Source organism: Petromyzon marinus (assembly GCF_048934315.1).
Source record: "Petromyzon marinus isolate PM22_M1 ecotype Great Lakes invasive population chromosome 68 unlocalized genomic scaffold, UKy_Petmar_22M1.pri1.0 chr68_unloc.1, whole genome shotgun sequence".
In the NCBI taxonomy this organism is placed as follows: Eukaryota; Metazoa; Chordata; class Hyperoartia; order Petromyzontiformes; family Petromyzontidae; genus Petromyzon; species Petromyzon marinus.
In genome coordinates, this window is record NW_027422597.1 from 4421761 (window position 1) to 4438922 (window position 17162).

Here is a 17162-nt window from a genome sequence, read left to right on the forward strand (position 1 = left end):
AAGCACCTTGGTTAAGGCACTATATAAACTATGTAAAGACAAGATAGAAAGACATAAAAGCAACGCCAATAACAGAGCAGGCAGTTATAAACGACGTGCTGCATGGCGCCATGCTATCAATAACAAGTAAATATGCAAACTGTACTACGAACCACACTCGCTTACAAATCAACAGAACCAACCCTACTAAGATATGTATATACATATTTAACCTGATAAGTAACAATGTAATAACAATATAGTCTGATAATCGCACTAAGCAAAACCATTAAGAAAGCAACACACCGACCCATTTGCACCAGGTGTCCATTTTAATGAAATAAATAATCAACATATAAAAAGTAGTCTGGGCCAGAATTGCGAATTCATGGAAATGACCCATTTAGTGGCCGTCCATAAATGACGTCACGCACCTGGGGGGGGGGGGGGGTTAGACATTTGTGACGATATGTGACGAGGGGGTTTGAGAAATGTGATGTCACATCAAAATGCGCAACTTTAAATATAGACACGTTCTACTTAATTAAATATACTTTTTAATAAATGCTTTCTCCTACAACATCAGAGTGCAGCGCCACATTAAATACGCAATACAAAGACAATAGTTTAAAGCGATTTGAAGCATGTTTTTTTTTTGGGGGGGGGGGAGGCAGAGTTTTGTGACGTCATATTTGAGGGGGGTCTGACTTTTTGTGACGCCATGTGACGAGGGGGGGGGAATATAAAAATCGTCCATAATCGCGTGACGTCATTTATGGACCAAAATGCCCAATCTTTGAAAGTTTATTATGTTACAGAGGGGTAATTAAAGTGCAGTCACCTGAATCAGCCCACACGGTTTCCAGATAAACTGTAGCTGCAGACGCTCTACACAGTCTGAGAGAAGCACGTTGTATATTGGTGTTAAACTCGGTCGTGAAAATTCTCACGCCATCGGTGAATTCTGGCCAGTTAGCCAGAATTGGACATAACTTCTATATGAGTCTCTATGTATCGCTATGAGTCTCTATGTCATAATTTATACGAGTATCTGTGTTTCTATCTCTATGCATCTTTAGGAGTCTATCTGTACCTCTATAAGTCTCTATGTTCATTAGCTTTTTAAGTTTATTGAGCCAGCTGGTCAGGATTGGGAAATACCTCACCCACTTTTCACATGGGCAATTGGTGATCAGCAAATATTAATGTTTCTCACCGAACATTAAAATTTACATTTAAACATTACAAAAATCACAGTTAAGAGACAATATAAAAAGTATGATTAAAACAACATGATTGGTCAAATATTTGATAATTTCGTTGGCCATGTGTCAATATAACATTTGCAAACGGGGCAATCTTGCCAGGTAGTGGAGATGTTGGATGAGGCGTGAGCATTATGAGATCCTCTTGGCTCGCATTGGTGAACTTCTCGATGGAGGATTTATTTCGATGTCACGCACCGTGGCCACATTTATGCCAGTTAATAAGCTGACCAAATACATCCATGCCACGTGTTTAGTACAGTGCAGGTCAGGTTCAGAGTCCAACTTAAGTGTAACGTCCATGGTATCCTTTATCTACCGCTATCAACTTGCAGGGGTAAAAACTTCTGGGACAACTTACCTATACGTATCAATAGTACACCTACGAATAATAAATTGAAGACTGAATTGAAGACGATATTTTGAGATTGCTTATGAATAACTGAAATGATGTGGCACAAAAAATAGTCGTCTCAACTTATTATTTGTTTGTTAATTTACTTTATTATTGCACACTTTATACACGATTGTGTTGAACATCATATACCTTAGCTTATCACTTCCTTACTCAGAAAACATCTCAACTACCTGTTTGTTCTGCTACCTCGAGATGTATTTCATGGGGGCGCAGTATTAGAGACATAGAGAAGCATGCAAAAACTACACACAGAGACACAGACCAAAGAGACACAGAAACATGTACAGTCCCACATACAGACACACACTGGAGACACAAGTATGTGCAGTACTACACACAGGCACACACACAGGAGACACAGAAGCATGTGCAGTACTAGCCGCATAGACTCATACAGACTGGAGACATTCAAAAGCATTTACAGTTTTATACACAGACACACTGACTGGGGACACACAAGTATATACTGTGCAGTATTACTCACAGATACACACACAGATTGAAGAACTAGAGAAGAATATACAATACTAAACACAGAGAATAACAGACTAGAGACACGCAGACACACATACAACACAAAGACCACCCATATATCCTTCAAAGACTTGGAGTAAATGTTGTTAACACGCACCTATGAAAGCTGGAACGGCTCACGAGGGGGTGGGTGGGCAACGCCACGCACCGCCCACCTTTTTCTCCCCAGTGGCGATGTTTACACATCACACCAGGTAATAATTTAAGGCTGAGTCAACCTAGGGGAGGACTAGGACTGATATAGATAATCGTCAATGGTGTTGGCCGTAAGCAGGAATCGAACTCTGGATGCCGGTTTTGTAGGGCAACACGCTAACCATTGCACTCTCGATTCCTACTACAGAGAAACACACACAGACACACTCACATATTATAGACACGCAGAAGCATATAAAAAAGACAAAGATCCTCCCATATAGCCTGTAACAGACTGTAGGGGCAAGTGCTGTTATCGAGCACCTATGAAGGCCGGAACGGTACACGAGGGGGTAGGTGGCCAGCACCACCCACGGCCGCCTCTTTCTCCCCTGTGGTGATGTTTACAAAACACTGCACCAAGTACACATTTTAAGCTGAGTTTAACTAGGGGATGAGGCCTAGAACTGATTCAGATAATTGTTACCAATAGTGGGGGTGATGGACGTGAGTGGGAATCAAACTCAGGAATCTTTTGTGTTTGTAGTGCAGCGCTAGTGGTACAACACCGCGCCCTCAGCTGCGGAAGAATACGTTTATCTCTCTTTACTCATCTCATAAATTGACCATCGCAGCTGAGTCTCTCTGACTTATATTGACAACAAAGCTCTATTATTTAGATCTAGGGAGGTGTGTACACCTTGAGGCTGTTGTTTGCGGACCTAGGGGCAGGGGTTCACATTCCAGGGAGTGTCTCGTGATGTCAATGACGACAATGAAAATATATTTTTTTATTTTATTCTCCACCGTCGCTATAAGAGAAAGGTCCTGGTCCAATGTCTCTCTGAGCCACACAGCGAGCGATCCCAGCGAAGCCATGGGTCATGGCGAGAGCGACTCCCAGTGAGAGTGTGGATAGTGAGCTGCGCTGCTCCATCTGACTGGACACGTTCGTCTGCCCCTCCACGCTGAGCTGTGGACACTCGTTCTGCCTGCAGTGCCTGGAGACCGCCTGGGAGACGGTGAGCAGCTTCAGCTGCCCGCAGTTTCCGAACGGCTTTCCCCGTGCGACCCCAGCTGAGGAGGAACGTGGCCCTCGCCAACCTGGCGGAGCAGCTCAGAGTTGGAGACGGGATGGCCGCGGCCGTCGTGTGTGACATCTGTGGTGACGGCCAGACCCCTGCAGTGAAGACCTGCCTGAGATGCGAGATGTCCTTCTGTTTTTCCCACTACAAGCCTCATGTGGAGAATCCCAGGTTGAAAGACCACACCGTGGTGGATCCCACTACGAGCTTGGATGAGCGAAGATGCCCTGAGCACAGTGAGGAGCTGAAATTCTACTGCACAGTAGACAGCAGTCTGGTCTGCTCAACTTGCACCATCGCAGGTGAACACAAAGGACATGATGTCACCACGCTGAAGAACGAGCACGAGACACGGAAGGTGAGGCCCTCGGAGTGATACACCGCAACACGATCTGACAAATTCCGTAACTCGGCTGCACAACATCTGATGAAAAAAAACTATCGTGTGTTCCTGCTCTCCCTTTTGAATCTCTGTCTCTCTGCCTGTGTAGCTAATCTTCGGGTTTGCATTTCAGGAAGGAGCCTCAAGATTTATTGAATCCTAGTCTTTCATTAAACATAATTGCTGTATGAAGTAAATAAGTGGACAGAGATTTGAGACTGATATCATAGCCACCTGACAAACAATTATATTAGATTTATCTTATAAACTAGACAGTTGTGGGCATATGGCCCTTGAGTCCGAGTCGGTACGGACACCAAGCCAGTATGGCTCCCACCAGCATCAGTTTGCCCACTCCCAATCTCCACCCCCCCCCCTCTCAGTCGCTGTAGAGAGGCAGAGTGGAGATGAGGGCCTTGGCTGTGGTGGGGTCGGTGTGGAAGGAAGGGCGTTCTGAGGGGTGGATCAGGGGGCTGGAGTCTTCCCCTGGTGACGTCTCGTCTCTCACTACAGACGCACATAGGGGAGGAGATGCGAACGGTGGAGAAGAAGAGGAAGAAGGCGAAGAAGTCCATGAAGCGGATGGAGGCTGCTCATAAGGAGGCGCAGGTACCGTGTCCGGGTCTGACTCCACCCAGTGTGGAAGTCGTGGAGGTCAAAATGCATTCTAGCGAATTTTTGTGCAGCTTCCTAACTTTGATGCCTCTTACTATAACCATATCATTCACTTTCAAACTCAACATTAACTACAGTGGGGTTGCAAGTGTGCCACATTCAATAGCTGCATTGGCGATTCTGCCGCGAGGTCGGGTTATTCAGCTTGGCATCTTCCACTCCTGTGGCAAAAAAGATGTAGAGAGTGCAACGGATTGTCGGGGTGGAGCTGTGGTGCAGCAGTTGCGCTGCACAGGAGGTCCTGCACCGGAATGGACACAGAGGCGCTAACATCGCACAGCTGCACCACGCATCGTCCCTAATCGCGTCTGTGGAGTCTATTCAAACTACATCTGTATTTTACAAGGAAAGGCCCCACTGAACTATGCAGCTCTTTTTCAGAAGCGACCTGGCTATTAAAAAATTTCGCTCAACAAAGTGGCTGCTATCATCACGTGGAATTTATTGCAGCAGCCAAACTCTCTGAACGTTTGATTTGTATTCTAAGCAGGCACCAACGTCGTGAGTCAACCCACAACCCCTGTCAACCAGGCGAAGTAGTTCACATCTCGCCACATCTCGTAGGATCCACGAGGGGGCCCCCCACCGGACTCCGAGTGCCCGAATCTCAACATCCACGACCCCAGCGCCCTCTAGGGGAGAAGCAAGAAGAGAGCGGCGCCCCTCTTGCCCCCTTGGCATGGATCGACTCAGTCCCATGGGCGCCTCGTCACTGGGGCATGATTCACCACTAGGGAATAATATTTCATTATTTTACCAAGTAAGGCCCACTGAGCTGTGTAGCTCTTTTTCAGAAGCGACCTGGCAATCACAAATGATAACTCAACAAAATGGCTGATTGTAACGTTTAAATTGATGGCAGCCAAATAATCTGAACACGCGACGTTGATTCTTAATGTGGAGGTAAAAACCAGGGGACCCAGATAAGGATCCACACAACCACAGAGCGAACACACAAACTACAAATATACAGGCATCAGGGTCAGAAATGAACCCCGACCTCCTCTATACCAGGCAAGGGAGTCAACATTTCCTAGCCACCACGGCGCCAATACGCACACACGGAGTGGCTCATGGCTCAAGGAATCAACCGAGGTCCCCGCTTCTCCACAGGAATCGGTGGCTGGGATCAGGGGTCGCATCACGGGCAAATTCGCCCGCCTAAGGAAGGCTCTGGACGAGGACGAGAGGGAGGCTCTCCAACGCGTGGCCGTGAAGGAGCGCGAGCTGCTGTCCCAGATTGAGGAGGACATAGCTCGTCAGAAGCGGGAGATCAGCGAGCTCCAGGCGGCGGGCGCTCGCCTGCGCGCTCTGCTGCACGAGAGGGACTCGCTCGCCTTCCTGCAGGTGGGGAGCGCCTCTGGGGAGACGCCGTTTGGGCGTCCAGAACAGCAGAGCGGGCAGTGGCAGAGGGACTCGTGGTGCATGGGTAGAGACGTCACTCATGATCTCTCTCTCTCTTCCACAGGGGCACCTGGAGGAGACGCGAAGGTACAGATCCTTAATGCCTCACGATTAAACACTCAACACGGGGCTGTGTGTGAGACACTGGATATGTGTGTTAGACACATGGGCTTTCTATGAGACTCTGGCTGTGTGTGAGACACGGGCTGTGTGTGAGACACAGGTTGTATGAGATGATGGCTGTTTGTGAGACACTGACTGTGTGTGAGACACGGGCTGTGTGTCCCAGGAGAGAGATCCCAAAGGAATCTGCACCCCCACCTCACACTTCACTGGACGTCACCACGATCCGCTCCCTTGAAAGGGTCATGCACAGACTCCTGCCTCTCGCCTGTGAGTTCCTCAGTCTTGCACCCGCGTGTCCCACTATGTTGCGCTAAACTTACGTGCTCCCCACCTTCATTAACTTTTATTATTATTTTTACAGGTAAGAAACCCACTGAACCATGTTGCTCTTTTTTCAGAAGCGAAATGAATCACAAATGATAGCCCAACAAAGTGGCTTATCACGTGGATATTTATAGCAGCAGCAAAATACCTTGAATGCAAATTGATGCTAAATTTGGAGGGAAAAACGCGAGGGATCAGAGAAAAATCCACACGACCAAGAGGAGAGAGATGAAAACTCTGAAAGAGAGCGACATAACTCAGTGGGCTTTACCTGGTGATAGAAAAATTAGGTTAACAGTTTTAATATTCATCTTCTTTGGTTCTTTCGGTAAAGTCACGTATAATGAGAATAAAATAATAACTTGATAAAATAAAATAACACAATAATATTCTCACGACGTTTCGGCCACAACACAAGTGGCCTTCATCAGGTGAAGGGACGAGACTGTCTGGTAGGACAGCGCTGGAGTGAAAGAGCCACGTTCAGATGACGACCTTTAAGCTGTGTGAGAGGAAACAAAGCGCCTTGACAAAGGAATTAGCATATAATTTAGCATTGAAATGGCTGAGTGATTAGCTTGTGACTGGTCACAGAAATAGCTATGTTAAAAGTTAAAGCATACACATCCGCAGAGGCACCCCTTGACAAAGGAATTAGCATAGAATTTAGCATTGAAATAGCTAAGTTAAAGCATACACATCCGCAGAGGCACCCCTTGACAAAGGAATTAGCATATAATTTAGCATTGAAATAGCTGAGTGATTAGCTTGTAACTGGTCACAGAAATAGCTATGTTAAAGTCAGAGCGTACACATTCACCGAGGCACTTAGTACAAATCAAACAGGAGACTTTAGCATTGAAATAACTAGGCGAATTTTGCATTGAAATAACTGAGTGATTAGCTAGTGACTGGTCACAGAGATGGCTATGTTGAAGTCAAGGCCTACACATCTGAGCTATTCACAGTACTATATAGTGAACCAATAAAAAAAACTAAAATATAAATTACTTAATGTTATCAATAAACTCTATATTCTCCAATCAGCTAAGCTACCAACAATAAGTCGTTATATATCACAATGCTACATGGCGAAAAAATGGGTGGATTCTTACCCTCAACTTTAGCAACACGGATAGCTACGGGCCCCGTTCATACGGACGAGTTCATCCATGGTCGGAACAGAGGAGGGGGGGGAGTAACAGGAGGGGGAGTAACAGTTCCATTTCTGATGGTCTGAAATCCGTTTTAGCTAAAGGTCTAAACTTTGCTGTCACACCGAGACACTTACCAGTTAATGATATCATTGCCCATGTCGACGTTGCACTCAAGGGCTTGAGTCACATCTCTGCAGACGTAGCAAGATCTGAAATCGCTGCAACCCTCAAAAACGCTAAGTTGCCACCCAGCAACATCAGCAAAGATGAACGTTTTGAATTATATCAATTAAAAAAGAGAGATGATATTGTCGTCCTCTCAGCCGACAAGGGCAATGCCACTGTCATCATGGACAAAACAGAATATGACAACAAAATTCAAGAACTACTCAACAATGGCAGCTATACAAAAATAAAAAGAGATCCCACCAACAGCCTGGTCACAAAAACGAACAAAATCATCCCTGATTCAACAGCATTAATTGATGAGATAAAACAGTTCTCGTTGAAACCCTCTGCTGCCAGACCACCAAGATTATATGACCTTTCCAAAGATACACAAAGAAGATACACCCCTTCGTCCCATCGTCTCTACTATCAACTCCCCCACCTACAAACTGGCACGTTTTCTTGCTGATATACTGCGACCTTTCACTGGAAAAACCACCTCTGCGGTATTAAATTCTACTCACCTGGTATCGACAATCAAAGGCATTTCCCTGTCCCCAGACGACCTGCTTGTCAGTGTTGATGTGGTGTCCTTGTTCACCAAAGTCCCGGTACCTGACACCATCGCTATCATTGAAGACCTGGTTCATCAAGGACTGCATACTGATGTTCCCCCCCTGGTGAGACATTGCTTAACCAACACATACTTCACCTGGAATGGAACTTTCTACAAACAAACTGAGGGCACCCCAATGGGCTCTCCCCTATCTCCGGTTGTAGCCAACGTATTCATGGAAAAAACTTGAAACTGACGCCATCCAGACTGGCACTCTACGCCCGACCTTATGGAAGAGGTACGTTGATGACACCTTTGTCATCTGGCCACATGGCCAGCCTGCTCTAGACCAATTCCGCGACCACATCAATTCCATACACCCAGCCATCAGATTTACCATGGAGGTCGAAAAAGATGGCAAACTACCCTTTTTGGATGTCTTAATTAAAAGGAGACATGATGGTTCAATGAGCCACTCTGTCTACAGGAAAGCTACCCATACAGATGCTTACTTGAAACCGGATTCCCACCACCATCCATCCCAGAAGAACTCCCTCATCAAGACTCTATACCATAGAGGCCAATGCATTTCCGACCAGGAACACATTACCAGTGAACTCAAGCACGTACACCAGGCTCTCAGGGCTAATGGTTACTCCGACTACACAATCCGCAAAGCCATCACTCCAGTCATGAAGAAGGATCCTCTTGTGGAGCCAATCAAAACCATCACCATACCCTACATTGCAGGGGTCACTAAAAAGATCTCCAAAATCCTGAATAAACACAAGATCCAGGTCCGATTCAACACAGTACATAAAATCCGTGATTTAGTTCCATCTGTAAAAAATGCTGTTTCAGACATACAGTACCCGGGCGTTTACAAACTAAAGTGCCTCTGTGGTAGTAGCTACATTGGAGAAACCAAACGACATATCTCGTACCGCATCCGCGAACATAAAGCAGACTTGAAACACGGTAGGACGAACTCCTCTGCCGTGACAGATCACTGTTATAATTCAGTGGGCTCACATGACATTGACTTCTCCAAGACGGAGGTTCTTTGCAAACCAACCGGCTACCATGAGAGATTTGTTCATGAGGCCATTCACATATACAAGCACAGAGACAAATTCAACCGAGAAGATGGATTCTCGCTTAGTAACCATTAGAAAGATGTTTTAAACCATTTCTGTTCTTAATTAATTGTATTTTTACGATGACCTTCAGACCGCAGCTCTTTCGCCAGCATTGAATCTTAATACCTCTCACACCACGGTTAATGGTATCGTTTACAACATGGAGTATAACAGCGCCTCGCAGCTGTCTCTCTCCCCCTCCTCTGTTCCGACCATGGATGAACTCGTCCGTATGAACGGGGCCCGTAGCTATCCGTGTTGCTAAAGTTGAGGGTAACAATCCACCCATTTTTTCGCCATATAGCATTGTGATATATAACGACTTATTGTTGGTAGCTTAGCTGATTGGAGAATATAGAGTTTATTGATAACATTAAGGTAATTTATATTTTAGTTTTTTTTATTGGTTCACTATATAGTACTGTGAATAGCTCAGATGTGTAGGCCTTGACTTCAACATAGCCATCTCTGTGACCAGTCACTAGCTAATCACTCAGTTATTTCAATGCAAAATTCGCCTAGTTATTTCAATGCTAAAGTCTCCTGTTTGATTTGTACTAAGTGCCTCGGTGAATGTGTATGCTCTGACTTTAACATAGCTATTTCTGTGACCAGTTACAAGCTAATCACTCAGCTATTTCAATGCTAAATTATATGCTAATTCCTTTGTCAAGGGGTGCCTCTGCGGATGTGTATGCTTTAACTTAGCTATTTCAATGCTAAATTCTATGCTAATTCCTTTGTCAAGGGGTGCCTCTGCGGATGTGTATGCTTTAACTTTTAACATAGCTATTTCGGTGACCAGTCACAAGCTAATCACTCAGCCATTTCAATGCTAATTCCTTTGTCAAGGCGCTTTGTTTCCTCTCACACAGCTTAAAGGTCGTGATCTGAACGTGGCTCTTTCACTCCAGCACTGTCCTACCAGACAGTCTCGTCCCTTACCTGATGAAGGCCGCTTGTGTTGTGGCCGAAACGTCGTGAGAATATTATTGTGTTATTTTATTTTATCAATTTATTATTTTATTCTCATTCTACGTGACTTTACCGAAATAACCAAAGAAGATGAATCATTGCAGTCACGAAAGCTTTAAATCGAAGTTTTAATATTCTGCTAAACCATACAGCACAGTACAGGGGCAAGTGCTGTAAGCGAGCACCCATGAAGGCCGTCAGGGCACACGAGGGGGTGGGTGGCCAGCACCACGCCTGGCCACCTTTGTCTCCCTCGCGTCGAATGTTTACACATCACACCAGCAGAGGGCAGTGCAGCGTGAACCATTGTTGTACTGTACCTCTATGCTTCTACGTTCACTATCCCCACCATCGCCAACATGCACCGACGAGAGTGGTGAAGTATGGTCAAATAACTCCCCCAGGGTGCACACGGCGTGGGGAGGCGCTCTTCCAGCAGCAGAGTGACACACAATGGCAGTGTGTGGATGTGAGTATGCGAGTTCGTGTTTGTAGAGAGACGCTGTGAGAGTGGTATTAACATCGTGGTGCTGGCATCATCACCACTGTTCACTACCACTGCTCACACACCCATGGTCATATTAGTGTAGTACTATTATTATGAATAATTATTATTCACTAATGATCATTAGTATGTGTACACAGATACTAACGAATATTAGTATGTGTACACCAACACTAATGAATATTAGTGAAGAGGAGACTTGAAAAAGTTTAAGCAGGATCTTTATCCCCAAGGCACCTCAAACCGTGCTTCCACTCATCGAAAACCAACCTCGAACCCTCCAAATCGTCTCTCTTATATAGCCCGTTTCCCGCCCTTATCTAACACTCATTCCCTTCTCGGGCTTAACGTTCTACTGCTAATCCTTATGGGGGCCAATCCGATCAGTATCCTCCACTCAATGATGATCCTTAACCCGCGCTCCCTTGACACTTAACCCCTGCTCCCATGACCCTTATCCCGTGGTTGTGTGGTGTTTGTGTGTGAGAATGTCCCAAACATCCTCTACATTACCCCCCCCCCTCCCTTTCTGTTAAGAACGAGCCATCCTCGGCTCGGATTATTCCCCGATTAGGCAAACAACACACAACCCGGCGTAGCACCCGAATACATGCTTAACAATAACTTCCGTGGTGATAACAGGGCAAAATCGAGAAGAATTTTTTTTCCAGTGGTAACCACATAGCGGGGAGGAACAATAACAACAACTTTTGTGATTCCCTACATTTTAAGCCATGAGCCACCTCTGTCAGCGATAATGTCCAAGATCCATGACCGAGACCCAACACAAGGGAGTTGCAGGAATGTCTTGAGCCGATTCTGCGGCAAGATGGCCTGACTGAGAGCGGTTGTACGGACCCCCAGCCTTGGACGGGTGACCGTTCGGGTCGCGTCCCCGGCTGCTTCCGCTACCGGAGCCCGAGCATGCACACCAGTCATTCGTATCCCGTAGGAGCAGGAACCAGTATATGCATCAACCGATCCGCCATCCGCGAGTGCAATGATGATGGAAGGGATCATGAGGGTGCGTGATTCGGTGGCTCGTCCACAACGCAGCACTTCAGTCTAGATGGGTGGACGTACCACCGACGTTTACCCAAATGAATGCAGACACACTGGGGTCGAAGCACTTGCCCGATGCAACTTCATGGAGGTGCGTATTGGCACCTGTGGGCAGTGCAGCCAGGCCAGGTCACCAACTGAAAAACGGGACTACAGTTGCTACCTTGGCCCGCAGATGTTCATTTGTTGCCTGCGCCGCCGCAGACGCCACTGAGGCCGCCTCTCGAGCCTCGCACATATATTCCAGCGAGTGGCGAAACGAGGCCAGCCAATCGCCTGCTTGTGGCAGAATTGGGTTCAGCTGAGTCTCTATCGGAGGGTTAGGTTCCTGCCCATGCATAAAAAAGAACAGCGAGTACCCCATGGATGCATGTGGCGCCGAACAATATGCTGTCAGAACCCCAGGAATGTGCAAATCCAAGTCCATCTGCTGGGTGTTCACCAAGTGGCATAACATTCCCGAGATCGTGCGGTTAAAGCACTCAACCATGCCATCCATTTGCGGATGGTACGGGGAAGTCAACACCTTCTTGACACATAACATGTCGCACACCTCCTGCAATAGCTTGGAGAAGTTATGCCCCTGGTCTGTTAACAGCCGTTAAGGAGCCCCCTTGTCCACCACATAACCGTTCTCAAAAGTGTCAGTTATGGATGCCACGGTATGATCCACTAAGGGTCACGCGAAGGGCCAGCAGGTGAAATATTCCATGCTCACCAGCAGGTATTCATTTCCCCGAAGGGTAGCTGGAAAGGGCCCCAAAATATTGAGAGCCACGAGCTCGACTGCAGGGGAGCTTGTAGCATGGTGGCCAGAGGTTTTCTGCGGCCACAGTCCAAGCAGCATGCCACTGAAGAGATAAACATTGGCGGACATCCCCGGCCAAAATTAGCGTAGGCATAACGTTGCCTATGTCTTCCTGCTACCCAAATGGATCAGCTGTCGAATGTGAATGTCTGCACACAGCAGTTCTCTGCAGGGAAGAGGGAAGAACCAACACCCTGCGGCGGACCATGACGTCCCAGCACATCAGCTGGCTATTTACATAATTAAAATTTTCCAGATTTTTGCAGCTCGGTACTACTTCCAACCTCCACCAGCTGCTGGAGTGGCGCTAATGTAGTATCCGCCCACTGCCGGTCCTTCCATTTCCCAAGTGTCACCACCATATATCACAGTCAATGGTTGCTGAATCTTCCCCCCGGTTAGAGACCTCGCTGGATATTGGCGCAACGACACCGGGCGCTGACGCGACTGCAGGTTTACATCACGGTGACCTATCCCCACAGGCGCATAGAACGGGGGTGGGCAACCGTGACAAAGCGTCGGCGTTCGTGTGTTGCAGCCCTTTACGGTGAACCACACGGCAAGAGTATTCCTGCAGTAGCTGGAGCCACTGAGCCATCTGACCTGCTGGCTGATCAATGCGCAGCGAATACTTTAGTGCTGCATTATCCGTTCCAACATTAATTTAAATGTTGTGGCTTGGCTCTCCAACACACCAGTGTGCTGCACTCGTGACGAATTGGCATGTTCTGTTTTCATGACAAACGTTACTAGTTGGCTGTGTCGGGTGGTGGCGGGTTTTAAGGACAGATTTATATATTTACGCGATGTAACCCAAAAACCTCTATTATGAATAATGGTCGTGAAAGCCTACGTGTTCCCACTGTAACCCTGCCAGCACCATCTTCATTAACCGCTGGAATGTGGCCGGGGCTGTCATCAATCCCATTGGGAGGCAGTTAAAATGAAAAAGTCCCAGTGGCATTCTGAATGTCGTTTTTGGTTTGGATTCCACATCCAGCAGAAGCTGCCAGAATCCTGCCAACAGGTTCAGTGTGCAGAAAAAAATGCTCCCACGAGTTTTTCTAAAGAATCGTCAATGCGCGGGAGCAGGTACGTGTCAGCCAAGGTGACCTTGTTCAGGTGCCTGAAGTCGACGCACAACCACAGAGTGCCATCGGATTTCTTAACCAACATGATCGGTGCCCCCCACGGACTCGTCGATGGTGATATGATGTCCTTGTCCGTAGGACTCATCTATAGGTGTTCCGTCGAACGAGCAGTGCATCTCCTGTATCAATATGGTGCTCCATTAATGTTTTGCGGCCCACATCATATGGAACTTTGGTGAACACATCAGTGAAATTGTACAGCAATGCCCTGAGCTCGCCTGCCTCACTTTCTGACAGATCTGCATTCTGCTCTAGGATCTCATCTACCCAGGACGCGTCTTCTATTCCGGCTGACAGCTTACCCACCAACATGCTATACACACCTCGCGCATCAGGCCATGCTACTATAGGGCTGACATGCGCGAACAACGTCCATTCCTGTACTGTCGTTGGGGTGTCAGCAGTGTTGAGGACTTGTAAAAAGAGTGGCTGATTATTCTGAATAATCTTGTCGGCCACTGCCAAGCAATAGCACCCCGCTACTGATCGCAACCTGGACACCACGAGTGACGAATCCATCTGTAAAGTGACAAGTGGTGTCCGCTTATGCAATGGCACCAGGACCTTAGCACCCGGCAGAACCGAGACTGTGGTTTGCACCAGCGCCTGAACCTGTGGGATCTCCCTCCACCGCCAGCGCCGGGTCATCCAGGGTGGTGGGTAGTGCCCCCAGCGCCTCCTCCGCCCATCTCCATGCCCGGCACGTGGCTTTAAACCGGCACACAAAGGCACGCCATTCTCCGGTTCTGGACACGAATTTATCCACCCGGCCCAACTGGCAGGCCCACCCACATCCACTTTCTTAGGGTCATTCTGGTGGGAACGCAGCTCAATTCCTGACCCCGTCTCTCTCTGCTGCCCACTGCTCACTCGGCTGCTCTGCTGTTGGCAGGGTCGCGGAAGATGGAACAGCAATCACTCCCTGCTCTTGCACTGGATGCACCGTCAGCGACGTCACTGGAGATTTGCCTGCCACTGGCTGCTAGGGTCGGCAAGGGCTCCCGCCACCTTGCCGAGGTGGTGCGACCACCGCGACTTCCCCCGGTCATCCCCTCTCGGCCTTCAGCTGGTGAAGCAGCAATTTCACTATGTCCAGTAGTTGGAGGATGGTCTACTGTAGTGGCGTTGAAACGGCTCCGCTGGGTAGGTGGATGAAGGAGCTGGGAGACAAGTCCCGACTCGGCGGGTCCTTCTCGAACCAGCGCTCATCCTGGGCGCCTAGATGGTCCTCGGCTTGAGTCTCCCCACCGCTGCCACGAGATGAAGAGAAGATTTGATATGGTTTCAGCAGGACCTTTATTCACAAGGCAACTCACAATATGCTTCCATTTCGATTTAAAGCTTTCGTGACTGCAAGGATTCATCTTCTTTGGTTCTTTCGGTAAAGTCACGTAGAATGAGAATAAAATAATAAATTGATCAAATAAAATAACACAATAATATTCTCGTCCCTTCACCTGATGAAGGCCGCTTGTGTTGTGGCCGAAACGTCGTGAGAATATTATTGTGTTATTTTATTTTATCAATTTATTATTTTATTCTCATTCTACGTGACTTTACCGAAAGAACCAAAGAAGATGAATATGCTTCCAATCATCGAAAACCAACCTCAAGCCCTCAAAATCGTCTCTCTTATATAGCCCGTCTAACACTCATTCCCTTACTCAAATCTAGATTCAAATCTAGACTCATTTCCTTCTCGGGCTTACCGTTATACTGCTAATCCCCCCATGCGGCCAATTCGATCAGTGTTCTCCACTCAATGATCGGATTGGGTGTCATACCCGGCAGCGCCCCCATGCCCCTTAACCCATGCTCCCGTGACCCTTAACCCGTGGTTGTGTGGTGTTTGTATGAGGATTTCGCGAACATCCTCTACATTACTATGTGTACACAAATACTAACGAACGTTAGTATGTCTACACAAATACTAACGAATACTATGTGTACACAAATACTAACAAATACTATGTGTACACAACTACTAACGAATATTAGTATATGTACACAAATACTAATGATTATTAGTTTATGTACACAAATACGAACGAATACTAATATATGTACACTAATGCTAACGAATATTAGTATGTGTACACAGATATTAACGAATATTAGTATGTGTACAGAAATTGTAACGAATATTAGTATGAGTACTCATTTTAACGAATATTAGTATGTTTACACAAATACTAGTATGTGTCCACAAATACTATAATCTGTAAACAAATACTAACAAATACTAGTATGTTTGCTCACGTACTAAAGAATACTAAAATGTGTACACACATACTAACGAACATTAGTAGATTTAAACTAATACTAACGAATATTACTAAGTGTACACTAATACTAACGAATATTATTAAGTGTACACAAATACTAACGAATATTATGAAGTGTCTACTAATACTAACGAATATTATTAAGTGTACACTAATACTGACGAATACTAGCGTGTGTACACTAATATTGTATGCATTTGTCATACGCGTGATGATCACAGTGTTACATATCAACGTACCACGTACTGCGGTATTACCACAACAATACAACAGACAACACAACACCAGCGTGTGTGTGTACACACCACGTGCAATGCTCGTGAAGCTGCTGCGCACGTGTCGCCGTGACCACTGTGCTGTCGTCGTCGCTGTCCCACCATAGATGGACGCTCACCGACTCTGGACACAAACTCAGCTGGCGACCACCTCCAGATTTCATCGGATCTCAGGATGGTGACATGGAGCGTTGTCCCCCAGGGTCGCCCCCAACACCCACACCGCTTTGATTACTGGGACCAAGCCCTGTGCTCTGAGAGCTTTTCGTCGGGTCAGCACTACTGGGAGGTGGACGTGGGGCGTATGGGTTGGTGTCGGGTTGGAGTCGCGTACGAGATGATTCCACGGAGAGGGAGTGGTGCTGAGTGCCGCCTGGGATGGAATGACGTCTCCTGGTGTCTACAGAAACTTGGCGACAAATTAACTGTGCAGCATGGCGGGGTAGAGACCTCACTGTCGGTGCCCGAGCCTCCGCAGAGAGTCGGGGTTCACCTGGACTGGGACTCGGGGCTGCTGTCATTTTACAGCGCCGACTCCTTGACGCCATTGCACTCGTTTCACGAAACCTTCGCTCAGCCCCTACATGCTGGGCTGGCAGTTTGGGGGTGCGCTGCCTCTGTTAGGATTGTGGATCTGAGTGGTGCGTCCTGAGAGAGGTGAACGTGAACAGCGCAGAGGGCAGACGCTGCAAAGGCACGGCGCTCGCCACCCTCGTCACTGTCGTGCGCAGTGCCACGCCCGTGACTGCCTGGT

At 47.2% G+C, this 17162-nt stretch overlaps 1 protein-coding gene across 2 annotated transcripts; it reads left to right on the forward strand.

Annotated features, from left to right (window-relative positions):
- Nucleotides 1-1315: 1315 nt before the first annotated feature.
- On the forward strand, nt 1316-16629 carry LOC142908020 (E3 ubiquitin-protein ligase TRIM47-like). Of its 2 annotated transcripts, none has more exons than XM_076058154.1 (5): nt 1316-3774; nt 4312-4407; nt 5587-5820; nt 5942-6270; nt 16516-16629. In XM_076058154.1, the coding sequence occupies exons 1-4, from the start codon at nt 3466-3468 to the stop codon at nt 5990-5992; spliced, it is 690 nt and encodes a 229-aa protein (XP_075914269.1). In that variant the 5' UTR covers nt 1316-3465; the 3' UTR covers nt 5993-6270; nt 16516-16629. The 2 variants fall into 2 exon arrangements, with proteins under 2 accessions (XP_075914269.1, XP_075914270.1); XM_076058155.1 differs by having other exon boundaries at nt 14741-16577.
- Nucleotides 16630-17162: the final 533 nt, after the last annotated feature.